Raw genomic sequence first — 20658 nt, forward strand, 5'->3', positions numbered from 1 at the left:
GTGGGTTTTTTTTACCAGCTTCGCCAGGTTGCTCTGACCACCCCTTGAGTGGACTTTCCTGCCCCTTCCCATCATTGCAACAGCCATTCTGCAGACAGCAACACTCCCCAGTGGCTGGAAGAGTGCTCCATGCATTATGGGGGGGGGGGGGGGGGGGTCATTTTAAAAACTGATGCTGAGGTTGCATCTATAAAAACTTGCAACAAGATCAGTAGAATTGCACACATTGAAACGAACTTGGCATGGCATTGCACTGAGAAAACCAAGAAGCTTCTGGAAAACCTTGTAAGTAAAATGTACACCATACCCCAGGTTTTGTCTCTCCAGGGCTGCACATAGTTGCTATTAGATACAGTGCCCTCCATGCTGTTTGGGACAAAGACCCATCATTTATTTATTTGCCTCTGTACTCCACAATTTGAGATTTGTAAATAGAAATAAATCACCTGTGGTTAAAGTGCACATTGTCAGATTTTAATAAAGGCCATTTTTATACATTTTGGTTTCACCCTGAAATTGGGGGACTATGTATAAACATTGCTGTAATTTCTACATGGTGAAACAAAAAAATGTATAAAAATGGCCTTTATTAAAATCTGACAATGTGCACTTTAACCACGTGTGATTTTTTTTTCTTTATTACAAATCTCAAATTCTGGAGTACAGAAGCAAATAATAAAATGATGGGTCTTTGTCCCAAACATTATGTATCTCTGCTCTTGTATTCAAATCCTTAAGGAACAACATGACATTTGTTTTCCTAGAGTGTCCAGGTTGTATTGAACATCAATATTTCTCAATTTAGTTGTTTCGTTTCGTTTCGAGATACAGCATGGAAACAGCCCTTCAGCCCACCGAGCCAGCACTGACCAGAGGGCACAGCCTCAGAATTAAAGGACGTACCGTTTGAAAGGAGATGAGGAGGAATTTCTTTAGCCAAAGCATGGCGAATCTGTGCAATTCAGTGCCACAGTGGTGGAAGCCAAGACATTAGGTATCTTTAAAGTGGAGATTGACAGGTTCTTGATTAGTACGGGTGTCAGGGGTTATGGGGAGAAGGCGGGAGAATGGGGCTGACAGCGAAAGATAGATCAGCCATGGTTGAATGGCGGAGTAGACTCGATGGGCCAAATGGCCGAATTCTGCTCCTACACCTTATGAAGATCAGCCATGATGGAATGTGGATTCAATGGGCCGAATGGCCTAATTCTGTCCCTAAGACTTGTCAACTTGTCCCTAGAACTAGAACAGAGATGTGCACTCGGTTTTCAATTTGCCAGATGTGAGTCTTCAACTTGCAAACCTCTTGGATAGAATGGATGTGGAGAGGATGTTTCCACTAATGGGAGAGTCTAAGACCAGAGGTCACAGCCTCAGAATTAAAGGACGTTCCTTTCAGAAGGAGATGAGGAGGAATTTCTTTAGTCAGAGGGTGGTGAATCTGTGGAATTCTTTGCCACAGAAGGTTGCAGAGGCCAAGTCAGTGGATATTTTTAAGGCAGAGATAGATAGATAGATAGATAAATAGATAGATAGATAGATAGATAGATAGATAGATAGATAGATAGATAGATAGATAGATAGATAGATAGATAGATAGATAGATAGATAGATAGATAGATAGATAGATAGATAGATAGATTTTTGATTAGTACGTGTCAGGGGTTTTGGGGAGAAGGCAGAAAAATGGGGTTAGGAGGGAGAGATAGATCAGCCATGATTGAATGGCGGCGTAGGCTTGAAGGGCCAAATGGCCTAATCCTACTCCTATCCCTTATGACCTTATGACCTTCGGTTACCGGGCTACGGCACTAATAGCAGAGCTGACCGAGGCCACTGAGCCGCGAGGATCGGGATGGATAACCTACCCAATCTACCAAACAGCTCCACTCCCAGTGCCGCGTAGATGAAGAAAAGCAACATGAAGAGGAGTCCAAGGTTCCCCACCTGCAAGAGGAAAGTGAAGAAGGTTAACTCGTGCCGTCTTCAAAACGACCAGGTGCGCCTGGTTGCGAACGTCTTTGACAATCTAACACCAACAAGATCCTTTACACCGTTTCTAACCTGCCCTGGATACGGGACTGGGTGCTGTAAACTTTATTTTGTATGCTTAAGAAACAATTAGACGGGTACATAGGCAGGTCAGGTTTGGAGGGGTATGGGCCAAACGCAGGCAGGTGGACTAGTGTAGCTGGGACATGTTGGTCGGTATGGCATGTTGTTTCCACACTGTACAACTCTATGCCCTGTGCTCACCCTTTATCCTTATCTGTGCACTGCGAACGGCTCGATTTGAATCATGTGCAGTCTTCTCTTTGACCGGATAGCTCAGAGATGAAAGCTTTTCACTGTACCTCGGTACACGTGACTATAATAAACTAAACTAAACTAAACTAAACTCTCCTGGGAATGTTGATGAGATATTGCAGAGGTTTAGAAACAGCTTCGTCCAAACTAACCATCAGGCTCTTGAACACGGCAAACACCAACGAAACTACGAACTATGAATAGTCTTGGTTGCATGATGGACTGGGGGCTTTTGTTTTGCACTGATGTTGTTTCGCTTTAATGTATTGAACTTTCCTTTGCTTATTGAGTTATTTATTGAGTAGTGTCCTTGCAGACCTGTTTTGTTGCCGCAAGTAAGAGTTTCATTGTTCTGTTTGTTGGAACGTATGACAATCGTATAACAATATACAACATATGACAAATGGGGGGTGCTGCCGAGAACGATTGGGGGACCCGGTGGGGGGGGGGGGGGGAGGGCGCCGAGAACAATTGGGGGACCGGGTGGGGGGGGCGCCGAGACGATGGGGGGGCCCAGTTGGAGGCGCCAAAACAGTGAAGGGGGGACCCAACGAGGGGCCGCCGAGAACAAAGGAGGACCCTCTCTTCACTCAGAGAGTTGTAAATCTGTGGAATTCTCTGCCTCAGAAGGCAGTGGAGGCCAATTCTCTGAATGCATTCAAGAGAGAGCTAGATAGAGCTCTTAAGGATAGCGGAGTCAGGGGGTATGGGGAGAAGGCAGGAACGGGGTGCTGATTGAGAATGATCAGCCATGATCACATTGAATGGCGGTGCTGGCTCGAAGGGCCGAATGGCCTCCTCCTGCACCTATTGTCGATTGTCAGTGGGACGGGGCTCCGAGAACGAAGGGGGTCCCAGTGGGGGCCGCCAAGAACAGAGAGGGATCTGGCGGCAGGCTGCCTTTAACTTTTATAACTTTATCTCCGCCAGAAACATGGCGACTCTTGCTCACTGCCGAGGTGATGTCAGGCCACGAGCAACCTGGGAGATTTCTGGGACCGCTGGGGGCCGCAGGGCGTTGAATGCATCCTGGACAAGGATTGTAAGATAGCTGTAGAATAGTTTATTGTTTGTCTTGTATTGTGGTGGTGGGTTCTGGTTTGATTTTATTGTATCTATGTGCTGAAACTCTCATTTGTTTGTTTGTTTGTTTGTTTGTTCCTGGACCACAGCCAAAGTGGTACATGATAGCATGACAATTTTGGCCCACCTTACTCACCGTCGTCCCTTTGGTGCTAATGGAAGAAGTTTGAAATCGGTGTTATATTTTTGAAGTTATTCACATTTTAAAGTTTAAATCTATCTCCTAGGGAGGGAGGGAGGGGGGTGGAGGGATGGAGGGTGGTGGAGGGAGGGGTGGAGGGAGGGAGGGTGGTGGAGGGAGGGAGGGTGGTGGAGGGAGGAAGGGAGGGGGGTGGAGGGAGGGAGGGTGGTGGAGGGAGGGAGGGGGGTGGAGGGAGGGAGGGAGGGTGGTGGAGGGAGGGAGGGGGGTGGAGGGAGGGAGGGAGGGGGGTGGATGGAGGGAGGGTGGTGGAGGGAGGAAGGGAGGGGGGTGGAGGGAGGGAGGGAGGTGGAGGGAGGGAGGGAGGGAGGGAGGGAGGGAGGGAGGGAGGGAGGGAGGGAGGGAGGGAGGGAGGGAGGGAGGGAGGGAGGGAGGGAGGGAGGGAGGGAGGGAGGGAGGGAGGGAGGGGAGGGAGGGAGGGAAGGGGAAGGAGGGTGGATAAGGGGGGTTGAGGGGGAGGGTGAGAGGGGGTGGAGGGAGGGGGGAGGGGGAAGGGAGGAGGGAGGAGGAAGGTGGGGGGAAGGAGAGTGTGCTGATTTTTTTAAATAGGTGAGGTCGGCTGTACGATGTTGCCGGTTTGTAGGTAAAACAACGCATGTACACCTGGGGACATGTGACAATAAAGTTTCACTGAATCATAGAATCAATCATTGCTGCCTCTGTGGATTCTTGGTAAACTGCTGTCTGTGGCACACATTTTGCATGATCTTATTTAGAACTAGACCAAGTGGACCCGTTGGGCCCAAACCTCTCCTGCATTGGTACAGCACCCTGTCCTCCACTCCCCCTCCCCTCTCCCTTCTCCCCCCACTCCCCCCTTCCCTCCTCCCTCCTCCCCTCCGCTCCTTTTAAACTTTAAAATGCGAATAACTGTAAAAATATAACAACGATTTCAATAAAACTACTTGCATTATCACTAAAGTGACGATGGTGAGTAAGGTGGGCCTAAAATTAGACAATAGACAATAGACAATAGGTGCAGGAGGAGGCCATTCGGCCCTTCGAGCCAGCACCGCCATTCAATGTGATCATGGCTGATCATTCCCAATCAGTACCCCGTTCCTGCCCTCTCCCCATACACCCTGACTCCGCTATCCTTAAGAGCTCTATCTAGCTCTCTCTTGAATGCATTCAGAGAATTGGCCTCCACTGCCTTCTGAGGCAGAGAATTCCACAGATTCACAATTCTCTGACTGAAAAAGTTTTTCCTCATCTCAGTTCTAAATGGCCTACCCCTTATTCTTAAACTGTGGCCCCTTGTTCTGGACTCCCTCAACATTGGGAACATGTTTCCTGCCTGTAACGTGTCCAACCCCTTAATAATCTTATACGTTTCGCGCTATCGTGTACCATTTTGGCTGATGTTCAGTCACAAACAAGATAACAAACGAGAGTTTTAGTATATTGAAGATGGGAAGGTGTTTAGGCCCGAGGGCTCTCAGTTTACCTGAGGCAGGGCCTGCACTACGGTGTCCAGGAGGGCTCTCATTCCAGTGGCCATCTTCAGCAGCTTCAGCACTGAAAAATTCAAAACAGGAGGACGGGGTGAAACACAGCATAAACCCCAACACGGAGCAGGCGGGCAGAAGGGCCTTCGGTCGTATGAACATAACCAACAAGGGCAGGAACAGGGTTGTCAGTCAGTTGCCTCAACAATTTATAAAACGTACCAAACGCAGGCTCGGCGATCGTTTCGCTCAACACCTTCGCTCAGTCCGCCTTAACCAACCTGATCTCCCGGTGGCTCAGCACTTCAACTCCTCCTCCCACTCCCAGTCTGACCTTTCTGTCATGGGCCTCCTCCAGTGTCGTAGTGAGGCTCACCAGAAATTGGAGGAACAGCACCTCATATTTCGCTTGGGCAGCTTGCAGCCCAGCGGTATGAACATCGACTTCTCCAACTTTAGATAGTTCCTCTGTCCCTCTCTTCCCCTCCCCCTTCCCAGATCTCCCTCTATCTTCCTGTCTCCACCTATATCCTTCCTTTGTCCCGCCCCCCCTGACATCAGTCTGAAGAAGGGTCTCGACCCGAAACGTCACCCATTCCATCTCTCCTGAGATGCTGCCTGACCCGCTGAGTTACTCCAGCATTTTGTGAATAAATACCTTCGATTTGTACCAGCATCTGCAGTTATTCTCCTATAAATCTACTCCCCCACCATGACACTCCAGCACTTTCCCCCCGTACCCGTTGAATGGTTGTATGTAAGGATGTTCACTGAGCACTCCACCAGAGTTGTCATCGACAGACACTAAAAAACTGGAGTGCCTCAGCGGGTCAGGCAGCATCTCCAAAGGCACACAGATTTGTTGGCTTGTATAAATTGTAAATTATCGCTAGCGTGTAGTGACAGTGCGAGCGTGTGGGGGCACGCTGGTCGGCACGGACGCGGTGGGTGGAAGGGGCTGTTTCCGCGCTGTATCTCTAAAGTCCAAAGCTAAGTCATCTCGCACGGTTGATCAACACAACCAAAGATAAAACTGAAAAGAGGGGATTGGGTAGTGGCGTCATGTGTACAGTTCAATATTGGACACTAGGAACCACCTGGGTAAGGAACAGAGGTGAGGAAGCCAGACCTGGTCACAGGATGCGGACAAGGGTTATTGGCTGGAAGCTGCAGTCACATTCAATCCCGTCAGCGTTAACAAGACCGAATGCACTGGAAGTGAAGCTAACCTGTGTTGAATACTCTCGCACACACCTAACATGTGACTGGGGACACATTCCCCTTCCGGGGGTCCAGGTTCTCTGTTTTAATTAAGCTCGGGGGGGGGGTTCTATGGCAGATTGCGAAGAGCAAAATTGTAAGAAAGAGGCAGGTTAAAATTGAGCATTCAAGAACGATGGGAGGCAGCGTTTAAGGGGGAAACCTCTTGTGCTTTTTTTCTTCCAACGAGGAAATTGCATGTTGGGAAATTGTTCAGCTTCAAGGCTGTAATTTTGCATCTTATTTACAATCAGCCATCAGAAAATCGCGGGCTGGTGGCCGTACAATTTCCTAATGTGCGCGGTTTGCTGGGTCGAGGGTTCGGCAGCTGAATATTTGTGCTTCGAAAAAAAAACCCTAGCTCACTGAGGCAACAAGAGATAGCAATAGCTGTGAGAATTTAACTATGCAGCCCGAGAGCCCACGATCCATGTCCCAGCATTCCCTACACTTCCATGTGCTCACCTCAAAGCCTCTGGCTGGCATTCATAAGTTCTACGAGCAGAATTAGGCCATTCGGCCCATCGGGTCTACTCTGCCATTTTCAGTCACGGCTGATCTGTCTTTCCCTCTCCACCCCATTCTCCTGCCTTCTCCCCATAGCCCATGACGCTTCCAAAGCAAGGAATTGGAGTCGGTCAGAGAGTTATGTGGAGCTCAGATGCCGTCCTGTGATAGCTTTTTGGGGATTGGCACGTTCTTGATCAGTACGGGGACGTCAAGGGTTACGGGGAGAAGGCAGGAGAATGGGGTTGAGCATGGCGCCAGCATTATGAGATCCTGATCAGATATATATCCGAGGAGCAACGAGGTCCTTCTGCAGTTGTACCGGGCCCTAGTGAGACCACACCTGGAGTACTGTGTGCAGTTTTGGTCTCCAAATTTGAGGAAGGACATTCTTGCTATTGAGGGCGTGCAGCGTAGGTTCACCAGGTTAATTCCCGGAATGGTCGTATGTTGAAAGACTGGAGCGACTGGGCTTGTATACACTGGAAGTTAGAAGAATGAGAGGGGATCTTATTGAAACATATAAGATTATTAAGGGATTGGACACGTTAGAGGCAGGAAACATGTTCCCAATGTTGGGGGAGTCCAGAACCTGGGGCCACAGTTTAAGAATAAGGGGTAGGCCATTTAGAACGGAGATGAGGAATAACTTTTTCACTCAGAGAGTTGTAAATCTGTGGAATTCTCTGCCTCAGAAGGTAGTGGAGGCCAATTCTCTGGATGCTTTCAAGAGAGAGTTAGATGGAGCTCTTAATGATAGCGGAGTCAGGGGGGTATGGGGAGAAGGCGGGAACGGGGTACTGATTGTGAATGATCAGCCATGATCACGGTGAATGGCGGTGCTGGCTCGAAGTGCCGAATGGCCTACTCCTGTACCTATTGTCTCGTGTCTATTGACATTGTGGGAAACTAGAGGGGAAATTACGGGAGCCCTGGTTGAAATTTACGAGTGGTCTTTAAATACAGGAGAGGTGCCGGAAGACTGGAAGGTGGCAAATGTTGTGCCTCTATTCAAGAAGGGCTGCAGGGAAAATGCTGGGAACTATAGGCCGGTGGGCTTAACATCTGCAGTTGGAAAGTTACTAGAAACTATTCCGAGGGATAGGATATGTCGGCATTTAGATGGACAAGGGCCGATTCGGGATAGTCAGCAAGGTTTTGTACGTGGGAGGTCGTGTCTCACAAATCTGATTGAGTTTTTTGAAGACATGACCAGAAAGGTTGATGAGGGCAGAGCTGTAGATGTTGTGTACATGGACTTCAGCAAAACATTCGACAAGGTTCCACACGGTAGGCTGCTCTGCAAGGTTAGGTCGCATGGGTTCCAAGTTGAGATGGCTGAATGGATAGCAAATTGGCTCCATGGAAGGAAGCAGAGGGTGATGGTGGAAGGTTGCTTCTCGGACTGGAGGCCTGTGATTTGTGATGAGTCTCAAGGTTGGTTCGGTGCTGTTGCTTTTCATCGATATCAATGGTGTGGATGAGAACATGCATTTAAATTATCATGTAAGAAAATAACTGCAGATGCTGGTACAAATCGAAGGTATTTATTCACAAAATGCTGGAGTAACTCAGCAGGTCAGGCAGCATCTCAGGAGAGAAGGAATGGGTGACGTTTCGGGTCGAGACCCTTCTTCAGTCTGAAGAAGGGTCTCGACCCGAAACGTCGCCCATTCCTTCTCTCCTGAGATGCTGCCTGACCTGCTGAGTTACTCCAGCATTTTGTGAATAAATACCTTCATTTAGATTACCATGTTCAGTTCTGGGCACCATGTTATAGGAAAGATGTCAAGCTGGAAAGGGTACAGAAAAGATTTACGAGGATGTTGCCAGAACTAGAGGATGTGAGCTATAGGGATTGATTGAGTTGTCTGGGTCTCTATTCCTTGGAGCGCAGGAGGACGAGGGGTGATCTTATCTATATACTAAAACTCTTGGGGGGAAAGGGGGGGAGGGGGGAGGGGGAGAGGGGGAGGGTAGGGGGGGAAGGGGCGGGGGGAGAGGGGAGGGGAAAGGGGGGGAAGGGAGGGTGGGTGGAGGGGGAGGAGAGGGTGCTGCACCAATGCAGGAGAGGTTTGGGCCCAGCGGGTCCACTTGGTCTAGTAGAGTATAAAATCATGAGAGGAATAGATCGGGTAGATGCACAGAGTCTCTTGCCCAGAGTAGGGGAATCGAGGACCAGAGGACATAGGTTCAAGGTGAAGGGGAAAAGATTTAACAGGAATTTGAGTGGTAAATTCTTTCACACAGAGGGTGGTGGGTGTATGGAGCGAGCTGCCAGAGGAGGTAGTTGAGGCAGGGACTATTCCATCGTTTAAGAAACAGTTAGACAGGTACATGGATAGGACAGGTTTGTAGGGATATGGACCAAATGCGGGCAGGAGGGACTAGTGTAGCTGGGACACGTTGGCAGGTGTGGGCGAGTTGGGCTGAAGGGCCTGTTTCCATGCTGTATCACTCTATGTGCAAAATGAATTCCACTTTGTAATGTTTAATGGTACGTGTAATAATAAAGATAGACACAAAATGCTGGAGTAACTCAGCGGGACAGGCAGCATCCCTGGAGAGATGGAATGATTTTTTTAGATTTAGATTTAGAGATACAGCGCGGAAACAGGCCCTTCGGCCCACCGGGTCCGTGCCGCCCAGCGATCCCCGCACACTAACACTATCCTACACCCACTAGGGACAATTTTAACATTTGCCCAGCCATTTAACCTACAAACCTGCACGTCTTTGGAGTGTGGGAGGAAACGGAAGATCTCGGAGAAAACCCACGCGGGTCACGGGGAGAACGTACAAACTCCGTACAGACGGCGCCCGTAGTCAGGATCGAACCTGAGTCTCCGGCGCTGCATTCGCTGTAAGGCAGCAACTCTACCGCTGCGCCACCGTGCCGAGACCCTTCTTCAGATAATAAAGATCCTGTGAACTGTTAGATCGATACCATTCCCTCTATTATAAAATGGTCACACGAACCCTTGTGGGCCGTGTTGGGGCGGGGCTGCGGCCTACCTCTGGTGATGCGTAGTACCCTCATGATGCGGATGATGGTGGGGTTGATGGGGAGCGCTGCACTGATCTCGATCTCCTCCAGTGTAATGCCCATGACGGAGAGCAGGACGATGGCCACGTCCAGTTGGTTCCACCTGCCCCAGAGAGATGGAAAGAATGAGTCCAGCTCCACACACACGTCCCCGACAACTCTCACCAGGCTCTACAGATGCCCCCGCGGTTCTCTGGGATGCATCAGACGGAGCTCCCGGTTTGGGAACAGCTCCGTCTTCAGGAACGCAAGAAGGTGCGGAGAGTTGTGGACGTAGCCCAGACCATCAGGCAAACCGACCTGCCTCCCATTGACTCCATCTACACCTCACGCTGCCTCGGCAAGGCCAGCAGCATCATCAAGGACCAGCCTCACCCCAGTCACTCCCTCTTCTCCCCTCTCCCATCGGGCAAGAGGTACAGAAGTGTGAAAACGCACACCTCCAGATTCAGGGACAGTTTCTTCCCAGCTATTATAGACAATAGACAATAGACAATAGGTGCAGGAGGAGGCCATACGACCCTTCGAGCCAGCACCGCCATTCAATGTGATCATGATTGATCATTCTCAATCAGTACCCCGTTCCTGCCTTCTCCCCATACCCCCTGACTCCGCTATCCTTAAGAGCTCTATCCAGCTCTCTCTTGAATGCATTCAGAGAATTGGCCTCCACTGCCTTCTGAGGCACAGAATTCCACAGATTCACAACTCTCTGACTGAAAAAGTGTTTCCTCATCTCAGTTCTAAATGGCCTACCCCTTATTCTTAAACTGTGGCCCCTTGTTCTGGACTCCCCCAACATTGGGAACATGTTTCCTGCCTGTAACGTGTCCAACCCCTTAATAATCTTATACGTTTCGATAAGATCCCCTCTCATCCTTCTAAATTCCAGTGTATACAAGCCTGGTCGCTCCAGTCTTTCAACATATGATAGTCCCGCCATTCCGGGAATTAACCTAGTGAACCTACGCTGCACGCCCTCAATAGCAAGAATATCCTTCCACAAATTTGGAGACCAAAACTGCACACAGTACTCCAGGTGTGGTCTCACTAGGGCCCTGTACAACTGCAGAAGGACCTCATTGCTCCTATACTCAACTCCTCTTGTTATGAAGGCCAACATTCCATTGGCTTTCTTCACTGCCTGCTGACCAGAAGTATTTCCAGCATTTTCTGTTCCTTTCTTTCAGAGTTACAACTTCTGGATTTAGACAGTGAAGCTCTCTCCACACTGCCTCACCAACACTCGTAGCACTAGTCCCATAGTGAGTTCTGTCCTGTCACCAATGGTCCCCACTCCCCACTCCCCCATCCACCTACCTCTTGCCAGGCTTTGTCCTGCCCCCACCTCGCTTCCAGCTTTCTCCCCCCTCCCCCCACTAACTACAATCAGTCTGAAGAAGGGTCCCGACCCGAAACGTCACCTATCCACATTATCCAGAAATGCTGGGCTACATTCTCCAGGGATACTGCCTGACCCGCTGTGTTACTCCGGCACTTTGTGTCTTTTTTAAAAATAAGCCGGCATCTGCAGTTCCTCGCGTCGACAATCTAGCTGTGGTCTGATTGGGTTTAGATTTAATTGCAGGGAGAGAACTGAAGTGGAGGCAGGGTTGGCTTTGCCTCAAAACAGTGTCGGCAAACCAGGTTAGCAAAACGTTTTTTATTGTGGAGACAAAAATAACTCAGATGCAGAATAATAATGATGATAAACAGGAAACCAGTGATTATGTCCCCAAGGGTTTAGGAAATAAAAACAGGGAGGCCATAGGCTCTGAATTAATGCGTATGATCTAAGATGATTGTTTATGCCTCGATTATCACTAATGTTGCGGAACTCAGTAACCTGATGTGTTGTCTGTTATTGACTACATGACAACCATTAATAGCAGCTGAACACAAACACACGCACACACACGCACACACGCACGCACACACATGCACGCACGCACACGCATGCACGCACGCACACACACGCACACGCATGCACGCACGAACACACACATACACACGCACACATACACCACAAACACATCCATGCACACACACACACGCACGCACGCACGCACGCACACACATACACGCACGCACACACACGCGCACGCATGCACGCACGCACACACACATACACACACACACATACACCACAAACACATCCATGCACACACACACACGCACGCACGCACACACACCACAAACACATGCACGCACACACACGCACACGCACACACGCACGCACGCACAAACACACACAAACAAATGCACGCACGCACGCACAATCACATGCACACACACGCACGCACACACGTGCACACATGCACGCAGTCACAAACACACACAAACACTCGCACACGCAAGCACAATCACACGCACATGCACACACACACATGCATGCACATATACACACACATGCGTATGCGCCCACATATACACACACACACACACGCTCACACAAACACATGCACACGCGCACGCACACACACAGACACACACACAGGTGTTAATTTGGCAGCTGTAAACTGAAGAAGGTACACATCGGAGGCAGAGAGTAAACTGAACGCTAAGGTTGAATTCGTTAAACACGATGGCCTTATTTTACTTTCACTTAGAGATACAGCATGGAAACAGGCCCTTTGGCCCACCGAGTCCAGGCCGACCATCGATCACCCGTTCACACTAGGTCGAACAATCCCTGTTCCAGGCGTACGCTGGCCCGATCCCCGAACTCTACCTCCGCTACATTGACGACTGCATTGGTGTTACCTGCTGCACCCATGCAGAGCTCACTGACTTCATCAACTTCACCACTACTTTCCATCCTGCACTCAAATTCACTTGGACCATCTCCGACATCTCCCCACCATTTCTAGGTCTCACCATCTCCATCACAGGAGACAGACTATCAAGTCAAGTCAAGTCAAGTCAATTTTATTTGTATAGCACATTTAAAAACAACCCACGTTGACCAAAGTGCTGTACATCTGTTTAGGTACTAAGGAAAAAATGAAACATACAGTAGCACACAAACATAACAGCACATACAAAACAGTTATATCATATCATATATATACAGCCGGAAACAGGCCTTTTCGGCCCACCAAGTCCGTGCCGCCCAGCGATCCCCGTACATTAACACTATCCTACACCCACTAGGGACAATTTTTACATTTACCCAGCCAATTAACCTACAAACCTGCACGTCTTTGGAGTGTGGGAGGAAACCGAAGATCTCGGAGAAAACCCACGCAGGTCACGGGGAGAACGTACAAACTCCTTACAGTGTAGCACCCGTAGTCAGGATCGAACCTGAGTCTCCGGCGCTGCATTCGCTGTAAAGCAGCAACTCTACCGCTGCGCTACCGTGCAGTTCACAGCGCCTCCTCAATGAGCCTCAAACGCTAGGGAGTAGAAATAGGTTTTGAGCCTGGACTTAAAGGAGTCGATGGAGGGGGCAGTTCTGATGGGGAGAGGGATGCTGTTCCACAGTCTAGGAGCTGCAACCGCAAAAGCGCGGTCACCCTTGAGCTTAAGCCTAGACCGCGGGATAGTGAGTAGCCCCAAGTCGGCCGACCTGAGGGACCTGGAGTTAGAGAGGTGGGTTAGAAGATTTTTGATGTAGGGGGGGGGGGGGGGGGGGGGAATGTCCATTTCGGGCTTTATATGTGAATAGGAGGAGCTTGAAGTTGATTCTGTACCGTACAGGGAGCCAGTGGAGAGAGGCCAGAATCGGGGTGATGTGGTCCCTTTTACGGGTACCCGTCAGGAGTCTCGCTGCGGCGTTTTGGACCAGTTGCAGGCGGGACAGGGAAGATTGGCTGATCCCAGTGTATAGGGAGTTGCAGTAGTCTAGGCGGGAGGAAATGAAAGCGTGAATGATTTTTTCAGTGTCGTCGAATTGGAGGAAAGGTTTGATTTTAGCTATGGTACGAAGTTGGAAGAACTATCGACTGACACCTATTACAAACCCACTGGCTCCCATAGCTATCTAGATCACACTTCTTCCCACCCTGTCTCCTGTAAAGACTCTATCCCCTACTCCCAATTCCTCTGTCTACGCCGCATCTGCGCCCGGGATAAGGTGGTCCATACTAGGTCATCGGAGATGTCCTCATTCTTTAGGGAACGGGGGTTCCCCTCTTCCATTGTAGATGAGGCTCTCACTAGGGTCTCCTCAATATCCCGCAGCTCCGCTCTTCCTCCCCCTCCCCCATTCATAACAAGGACAGAGTCCCCCCTTGTCCACCCCATCAGCTGTCTCATGCAGCATATAATCCTCCAACACTTCTGCCACCTCCAACGGGACCCCACCACTGGCCACATCTTCCCATCTCCACCCCTTTCTGCGTTCCGCAGAGACCGTTCCCTCCGCAACTCCCTGGTCCACTCATCCCTTCCCACCCAAACCACCCACTCCCCAGGTACTTTCCCCTGCAACCGCAGGAGATGCAACACCTGTCCCTGTACCTCCCCCCTCGACTCCGTCCAAGGACCCCGACAGTCTTTTCAGGCGAGGCAGAGGTTCACCTGCACCTCCTCCAACCTCATCTGCTGTATCGGCTGTTCCAGGTGTCAACTCCTGTATATCGGCGAGACCAAGCACAGGTTCGGCGATCGTTTCGCTGAACACCTCCCCTCAGTCCATCTTCACCAACCTGATCTCCCGGTGGCTCAGCACTTCAACTCCCCTTCCCATTCCCAATCTGACTTTTCTGTCCTGGGCCTCCTCCATTGTCAGAGTGAGGCCCAGCGCAAATTGGATGAACAGCACCTCATATTTCGCTTGGGCAGCTTACACCCCAGCGGTACGAACATTGACCTCTCTAACTTCAAATCGATCTTGCCAAGCTAATTATGAGGTCGTGTTCTTCCAGTTGGCGTCTGGCAATGGAGGTGGCCCAGGACGTTAGAGGGGTTGGACACATTAGAGGCAGGAAACATGTTCCCAACGTTGGGGGAGTCCAGAACAAGGGGCCACAGTTTAAGAATAAGGGGTAGGCCATTTAGAACTGAGATGAGGAAAAACTTTTTCAGTCAGAGAGTTGTGAATCTGTGGAATTCTCTGCCTCAGAAGGCAGTGGAGGCCAAGTCTCCGAATGCATTCAAGAGAGAGCTAGATAGAGCTCTTAATGATAGCGGAGTCAGGGGGTATGGGGAGATGGCAGGAACGGGGTAGTGATTGAGAATGATCAGCCATGATCACATTGAATGGCGGTGCTGGCTCGAAGGGCCGAATGGCCTCCTCCTGCACCTATTGTCTATTGTCTAGGACAGAAAATTTGGTGTGTGAAAGGGAACGGAAGTTAAAATGGTAGTTAAGACGGCACGGTGGCACAGCGGTGGTGTTGCTGCCTCACAGCGCCAGAGGCCCGGGTTCGACCCTGACTACGGATGCTGTTTCTATGGAGTTTGTACGTTCTCCCTGTGACCTGGGTGGGTTTTTTCCAGGTGCACCGGTTTCCTCCCACACTCCAAAGATGCGCAGGTTTGTAGGTTAATCCGTTTCGGTAAGTTGTAAAATTGTCCCTAGTGTGCGTAGGATAGTGCTAGTGAACGGGGTGGTCGCTGGTCGGTACGGACCCGGTGGGCCGAAGGGCCTGTTTCCGCGCTGTATCTCTAAGTCTAAAGTCCGAAGTTCTGCAGCTGGGAGCTCCGGCAGATTCAAGTCTAGTTTAGTTCAGTTTAGAGACACAGCGCGGAAACAGGCCCTTCAGCCCACCGGGTCCGCGCCGACCAGCGATCCCCGCACATTAACACCCTCCTACACCCACTACATTTAACAAACCTGTACATCTTTGGAGTGTGGGAGGAAACCGGAGATCTCGGAGAAAACCCACGCAGGTCACGGGGAGAACGTACAAACTCCGTACAGACAGCACCCGTAGTCGGGATCGAACCCGGGTCTCCGGCGCTGCATTCGCTATGAGGCAGCAACTCTACCGCCGCGCCGCTGTGACCAGTGTTCGGCGATACGTGCTCTCCCAGCGGGCATGTCGCTAAATAACACTGAGGAAGCCTATTCACTTGTTCACGGTCGGCAATGTCGACTACAGTCAAGCTGCTGCCTACATCAACAAACATAAAGAGAAACTCTTCCCTACCTTTCCTTGAAGAACCTCCGTAAGCCGAAAGCCACAGGCTTAATGATCGATTCCAGCACGAACACCGCGGTGAACATGTAGTTACAGTACTTCAGAACGATTTCCAGAGACTGAGGGAGGAATCAAGTAGAACATGTCAGCAAATAAGGCAACTCTCACCAACTTCTACAGATGCTCCTTGGAAAGCATTTTGTCGGGATGCACCACAGCAAAGTTTGGGAACAGCTCCGTCCAAGAGCACAAGAAACTGCAGAGAGTAGTTTGGAGATGCAACGTGGAAACAGGCCCTTCAGCCCACCGGGTCCATGCCGACCACCGCCCCCCCGTTCACACCCGTCCTGTGTTATCCCACTTTCCCGTCCACCCCCGACACACTCAGGGGCAATTTACAGAGGGCCAATTAACCGAATTCTGTGAAGGTGGTGAAGGTGTGGAATTCTCTGCCTCAGAAGGCAGTGGAGGCCAATTCTCTGAATGCATTCAAGAGAGAGCTGGATAGAGCTCTTAAGGATAGCGGAGTGAGGGGGTATGGGGAGAAGGCAGGAACGGGGTACTGATTGAGAGTGATCAGCCATGATCGCATTGAATGGCGGTGCTGGCTCGAAGGGCTGAATGGCCTCCTCCTGCACCTATTGTCTATTGTCTATTGAATGGCCAAACCCCCCACGTCTTTGGGATGTAGGAGAAAACCGGAGCACCCGGAGAAAACCCACGCAATCACAGGTAGAACATGCAAACTCCACACAGACAGCACCCGAGGTTAGAATCGAACCCGGGAGGCAGCTGCTCTATTGCACTTGTGCCGCTTGCAAGAAAGAATTTAATTGATCCCTTTTGGGGAATATGACAATAAAACACATTCTTGATTCCTGACTCTTGTATGGAATTATGACTTCAACTTTGGCAGTGCTTTTCCCCATTGACTCCAGCTCTAACAAGGAGCCTCGGAGCTAAATGTGGTGTACTCCCGAGACCAGTCACGTTTATTTAGTGTAGTTTGGTTTAGAGATACAGCGTGGAAACAGGGCCCTTCAGCCCACCGATCCCACACATGAACTGTCCTACACACACTAGGGCCAATTTACATTTATACCAAGCCAATTAATCAACAAACCTGTACGTCTTTGGAGTGTGGGAGGTAACCAAGGATCTCGGAGAAAACCCACGCAGGTCACGGGGAGAACGTACAAACTCCGTACAGACAGCACCTGTAGTCAGGACCGAACCCGGATCTCTGGCGCGTTAAGGCAGTAGCTCTACCGCTGCGCCACCGTGCTGCCAGTCTCTCCGACCTCTCAGAGTCCCACCAACGTTTTGTTCATAGATAGACACAAAATGTTGGAGGAACTCAGCGGGTCAGACAGCATCTCTGGAGAAAAGGAATAGGTGACGTTTCGGGTCGAGACCCTTCTTCAGACCTTCCGGAGAAGAGGGATAGGTGTTTCCTATTCCTCCCTCCAGAGATGCCGCCTGTCCTGTTGAGTTACTGAAGGTTTTCAGTAACTTAGGAGCGAAGAGGTCCTTCTGCAGTTGTTAGGAGCAAAGAGGTCCTTCTGCAGTTGTTAGGAGCAAAGAGGTCCTTCTGCAGTTGTACCGGGCCCTAGTGAGACCGCACCTGGAGTACTGTGTGCAGTTTTGGTCTCCAAATGTGAGGAAGGATATTCTTGCTATTGAGGGCGTGCAGCGTAGGTTTACCAGGTTAATTCCCGGAATGGCGGACCTGTCATATGTTGAAAGACTGGAGCGACTAGGCTTGTATACACTGGAATTTAGAAGGATGAGAGGGGATCTTATCGAAACGTATAAGATTATTAAGGGGTTGAACACGTTAGAGGCAGGAAACATGTTCCCAATGTTGGGGGAGTCCAGAACAAGGGGCCATAGTTTAAGAATAAGGGGTAGGCCATTTAGAACGGAGATGAGGAAAAACCTTTTCAGTCAGAGAGTTGTGAATCTGTGGAATTCTCTGCCTCAGAAGGCAGTGGAGGCCAATTCTCTGAATGCATTCAAGAGAGAGCTAGATAGAGCTCTTAAGGATAGCGGAGTCAGGGGGTATGGGGAGAAGGCAGGAACGGGGTACTGATTGAGAATGATCAGCCATGATCACATTGAATGGCGGTGCTGGCTCGAAGGGCCGAATGGCCTACTCCTCCACCTATTGTCTATTGTCTATTGTGTTTGTGTCCATCTTCGATTTAAACCAGCATCTGCAGTTCCTTCCTACACAATGTTTTGTCCATGTTTGGACCAAGGCTGTGTCGGGTGTGGAGTCTGGTGTTAGCACACCAATACCTCCACTTCCTTAGAAGACTTAGGAAGTTCAGCATGTCCCCGACAACTCTCACTAACTTCTACAGATGCACCACTGAAAATCATTTCATTAAGAGGCATCACAGCTTGGTTTGGAAACAGCTCCATCCAAGACCGCAAGGAGCTGCAGCGAATTGTGGACGCAGCCCAGACCATCGCTCAAACCAACCTCCCTTTCATTGACTCCATCTACACCTCACGTTGCCTCGGCAAGGCCAGCAGCCCAGAACATCACACAAACCAACCTCCCTTCCATTGACTCCATCCACACCTCACGCTGCCTCGGCAAGGCCAGCAGCATCATCAACGACCAGTCTCACCCCGGCCACTCCCTCTTCTCCCCTCTCCCATCGGGCAAGAGGTACAGAAGTGTGAAAACGCACACCTCCAGATTCAGGGACAGTTTCTCCCCGGCTGTTATCAGACAACTGAACCATCCCACCACAATCAGAGAGCAGTGCTGAACTACTATCTACCTCTTTGGTGACCCTCGGACTACCGTTGATTGGACTTTGCTGCCTTTACCTTGCACTAAACGCTATTCCCTTATCATGTATCTGTACACTGTAAATGGCTGGAATTGTAATCGTTCGTTGTCTTTCCGCGGAGTGGACAGCTCGCGACAAAAGCTTTTCACTGTACCTCTGTACGCGTGACACTAAACTGAACCGGGGTCATGTACCACCAGCAATAAAAGTCCGAGAATCGGTTGGCAGATCATTGGTAACTGCTGCCTAAGAGCACAGTCAAAGACGTGTGCTGCCACGACCATGACTGAGAGTGGATCAATGGGCTGGCAATTAGTCAGATTGGATTTACCCAGCTCATTGTGGACAGAATGTACTTAAGCCACCAATACGTCTTATTACTTGTGTCATTATTCTGCAGATTAAAACATCACAGTTCAACAGAACAAATATCAAATTAACCTGAAAACACAGCTAATGCTTAACTACAAGCCTACCTCAATGATTTCATTCGATTTAACATGCTGGAGTTCCCTGGAGTATGCTCCACTTAACATTTTAAACGTCTTTTTTTTTTTCCAAGCTGTTTTACAATTCTCCATTTTTCAATTTAATGGCGATTTAGCTCTCTCCGTTCCCTTTCCCACTTCTATCTCTTTCCCTGCATTATCCGCCCACTCTTTCACTTCTGCTTTCTCTCTCTCTCTCTCTCTCTCTCTCTCTCTCTCTCTCTCTCTCTCTCTCTCTCTTTTTTTCTTTTTTTTTCAATTTCAACACTTTATTGGCATGATAAGATACATCATTATATTGCCAAAGTATAGATCATAACATACATATTTAAAATGCATGAACATAAATACAAGTACACAATGCATGGGTCGATATGCCGCTGTACATATACATATATATACACGCAATACATTTATAGCCTTTTATCCACAAAATGCTGGAGTAACTCAGCAGGTCAGGCAGCATTGACTCCATCTACACCTCACGTTGCCTGACCTGCTGAGTTACTCCAGCATTTTGTGAATAAATCGATTTGTACCAGCATCTGCAGTTATTTTCTTATAGCCTTTTATCGATTGCTACTCGTTCTTGTCGTTGTAAGCAGTGCAGCAAGGTAGCAGGTCAATATTAATTTCTTAGTGTCAATTAGTGCCAATTTGTGTATGTGTGTATGTGCATACACATACTCTCTCTCTCTCTCTCTCTCTCTCTCTCTCTCTCTCTCTCTCTCTCTCTCTCTCTCTCTCTCTCGCTCTCTCTCTATCACTTCCTCTTCCACCCTCACCTTCGCTCAATCTCTCTCCCTCCACCCTCATTCCATTTCACTCGCCCCTCTCAACCTTGTTGGCAAGGTCATTCTTCCTCCTGTCCCCCCCCCCCCCCCTCACGCTCATTTTCTCCTTCTCCCTCTTGCCTCTTTCATAGAAACATAGAAACATAGAAAATAGGTGCAGGAGGAGGCCATTCGGCCCTTCGAGCCTGTACGCACCGCCATTCAATATGATCATGGCTGATCATCCAACTCAGTATCCCGTACCTGCCTTCTCTCCATACCCCCTGATCCCTTTAGCCACAAGGGCCACATCTAACTCCCCCTTAAATATAGCCAATGAACTGGCCTCAACTACCTTCTGTGGCAGAGAATTCCACAGATTCACCACTCTCTGTGTGAAAAAAAACTTTCTCATCTCGGTCCTAAAAGGCTTCCCCCTTATCCTTAAACTGTGACCCCTTGTTCTGGACTTCCCCAACATCGGGAACAATCTTCCTGCATCTAGCCTGTCCAACCCCTTAAGAATTTTGTAAGTTTCTATAAGAAACCCCTCAATCTTCTAAATTCCAGCGAGTACAAGCCGAGTCTATCCAGTCTTTCTTCATATGAAAGTCCTGCCACCCCAGGAATCAATCTGGTGAACCTTCTCTG

At 49.5% G+C, this 20658-nt stretch overlaps 1 protein-coding gene across 1 annotated transcript in view; it reads right to left on the reverse strand.

Moving 5' to 3' along the window:
* LOC144611390 (voltage-dependent T-type calcium channel subunit alpha-1I-like) overlaps positions 1–20658 on the reverse strand; it is a 382459-nt gene that overhangs the window by 25895 nt on the left and 335906 nt on the right. Inside the window, exons 23-26 of the mRNA XM_078430461.1 lie at positions 15949–16058; positions 9820–9953; positions 5037–5107; positions 1869–1947 (exon numbers count right to left, since the gene is read on the reverse strand). Coding sequence (XP_078286587.1) covers positions 1869–1947; positions 5037–5107; positions 9820–9953; positions 15949–16058 — 394 coding nt within the window. The remainder of the gene's footprint in view (positions 1–1868; positions 1948–5036; positions 5108–9819; positions 9954–15948; positions 16059–20658) is intronic.

Source organism: Rhinoraja longicauda, chromosome 40 (genome assembly GCF_053455715.1).
Source record: "Rhinoraja longicauda isolate Sanriku21f chromosome 40, sRhiLon1.1, whole genome shotgun sequence".
Lineage (NCBI taxonomy): Eukaryota > Metazoa > Chordata > Chondrichthyes > Rajiformes > Arhynchobatidae > Rhinoraja > Rhinoraja longicauda.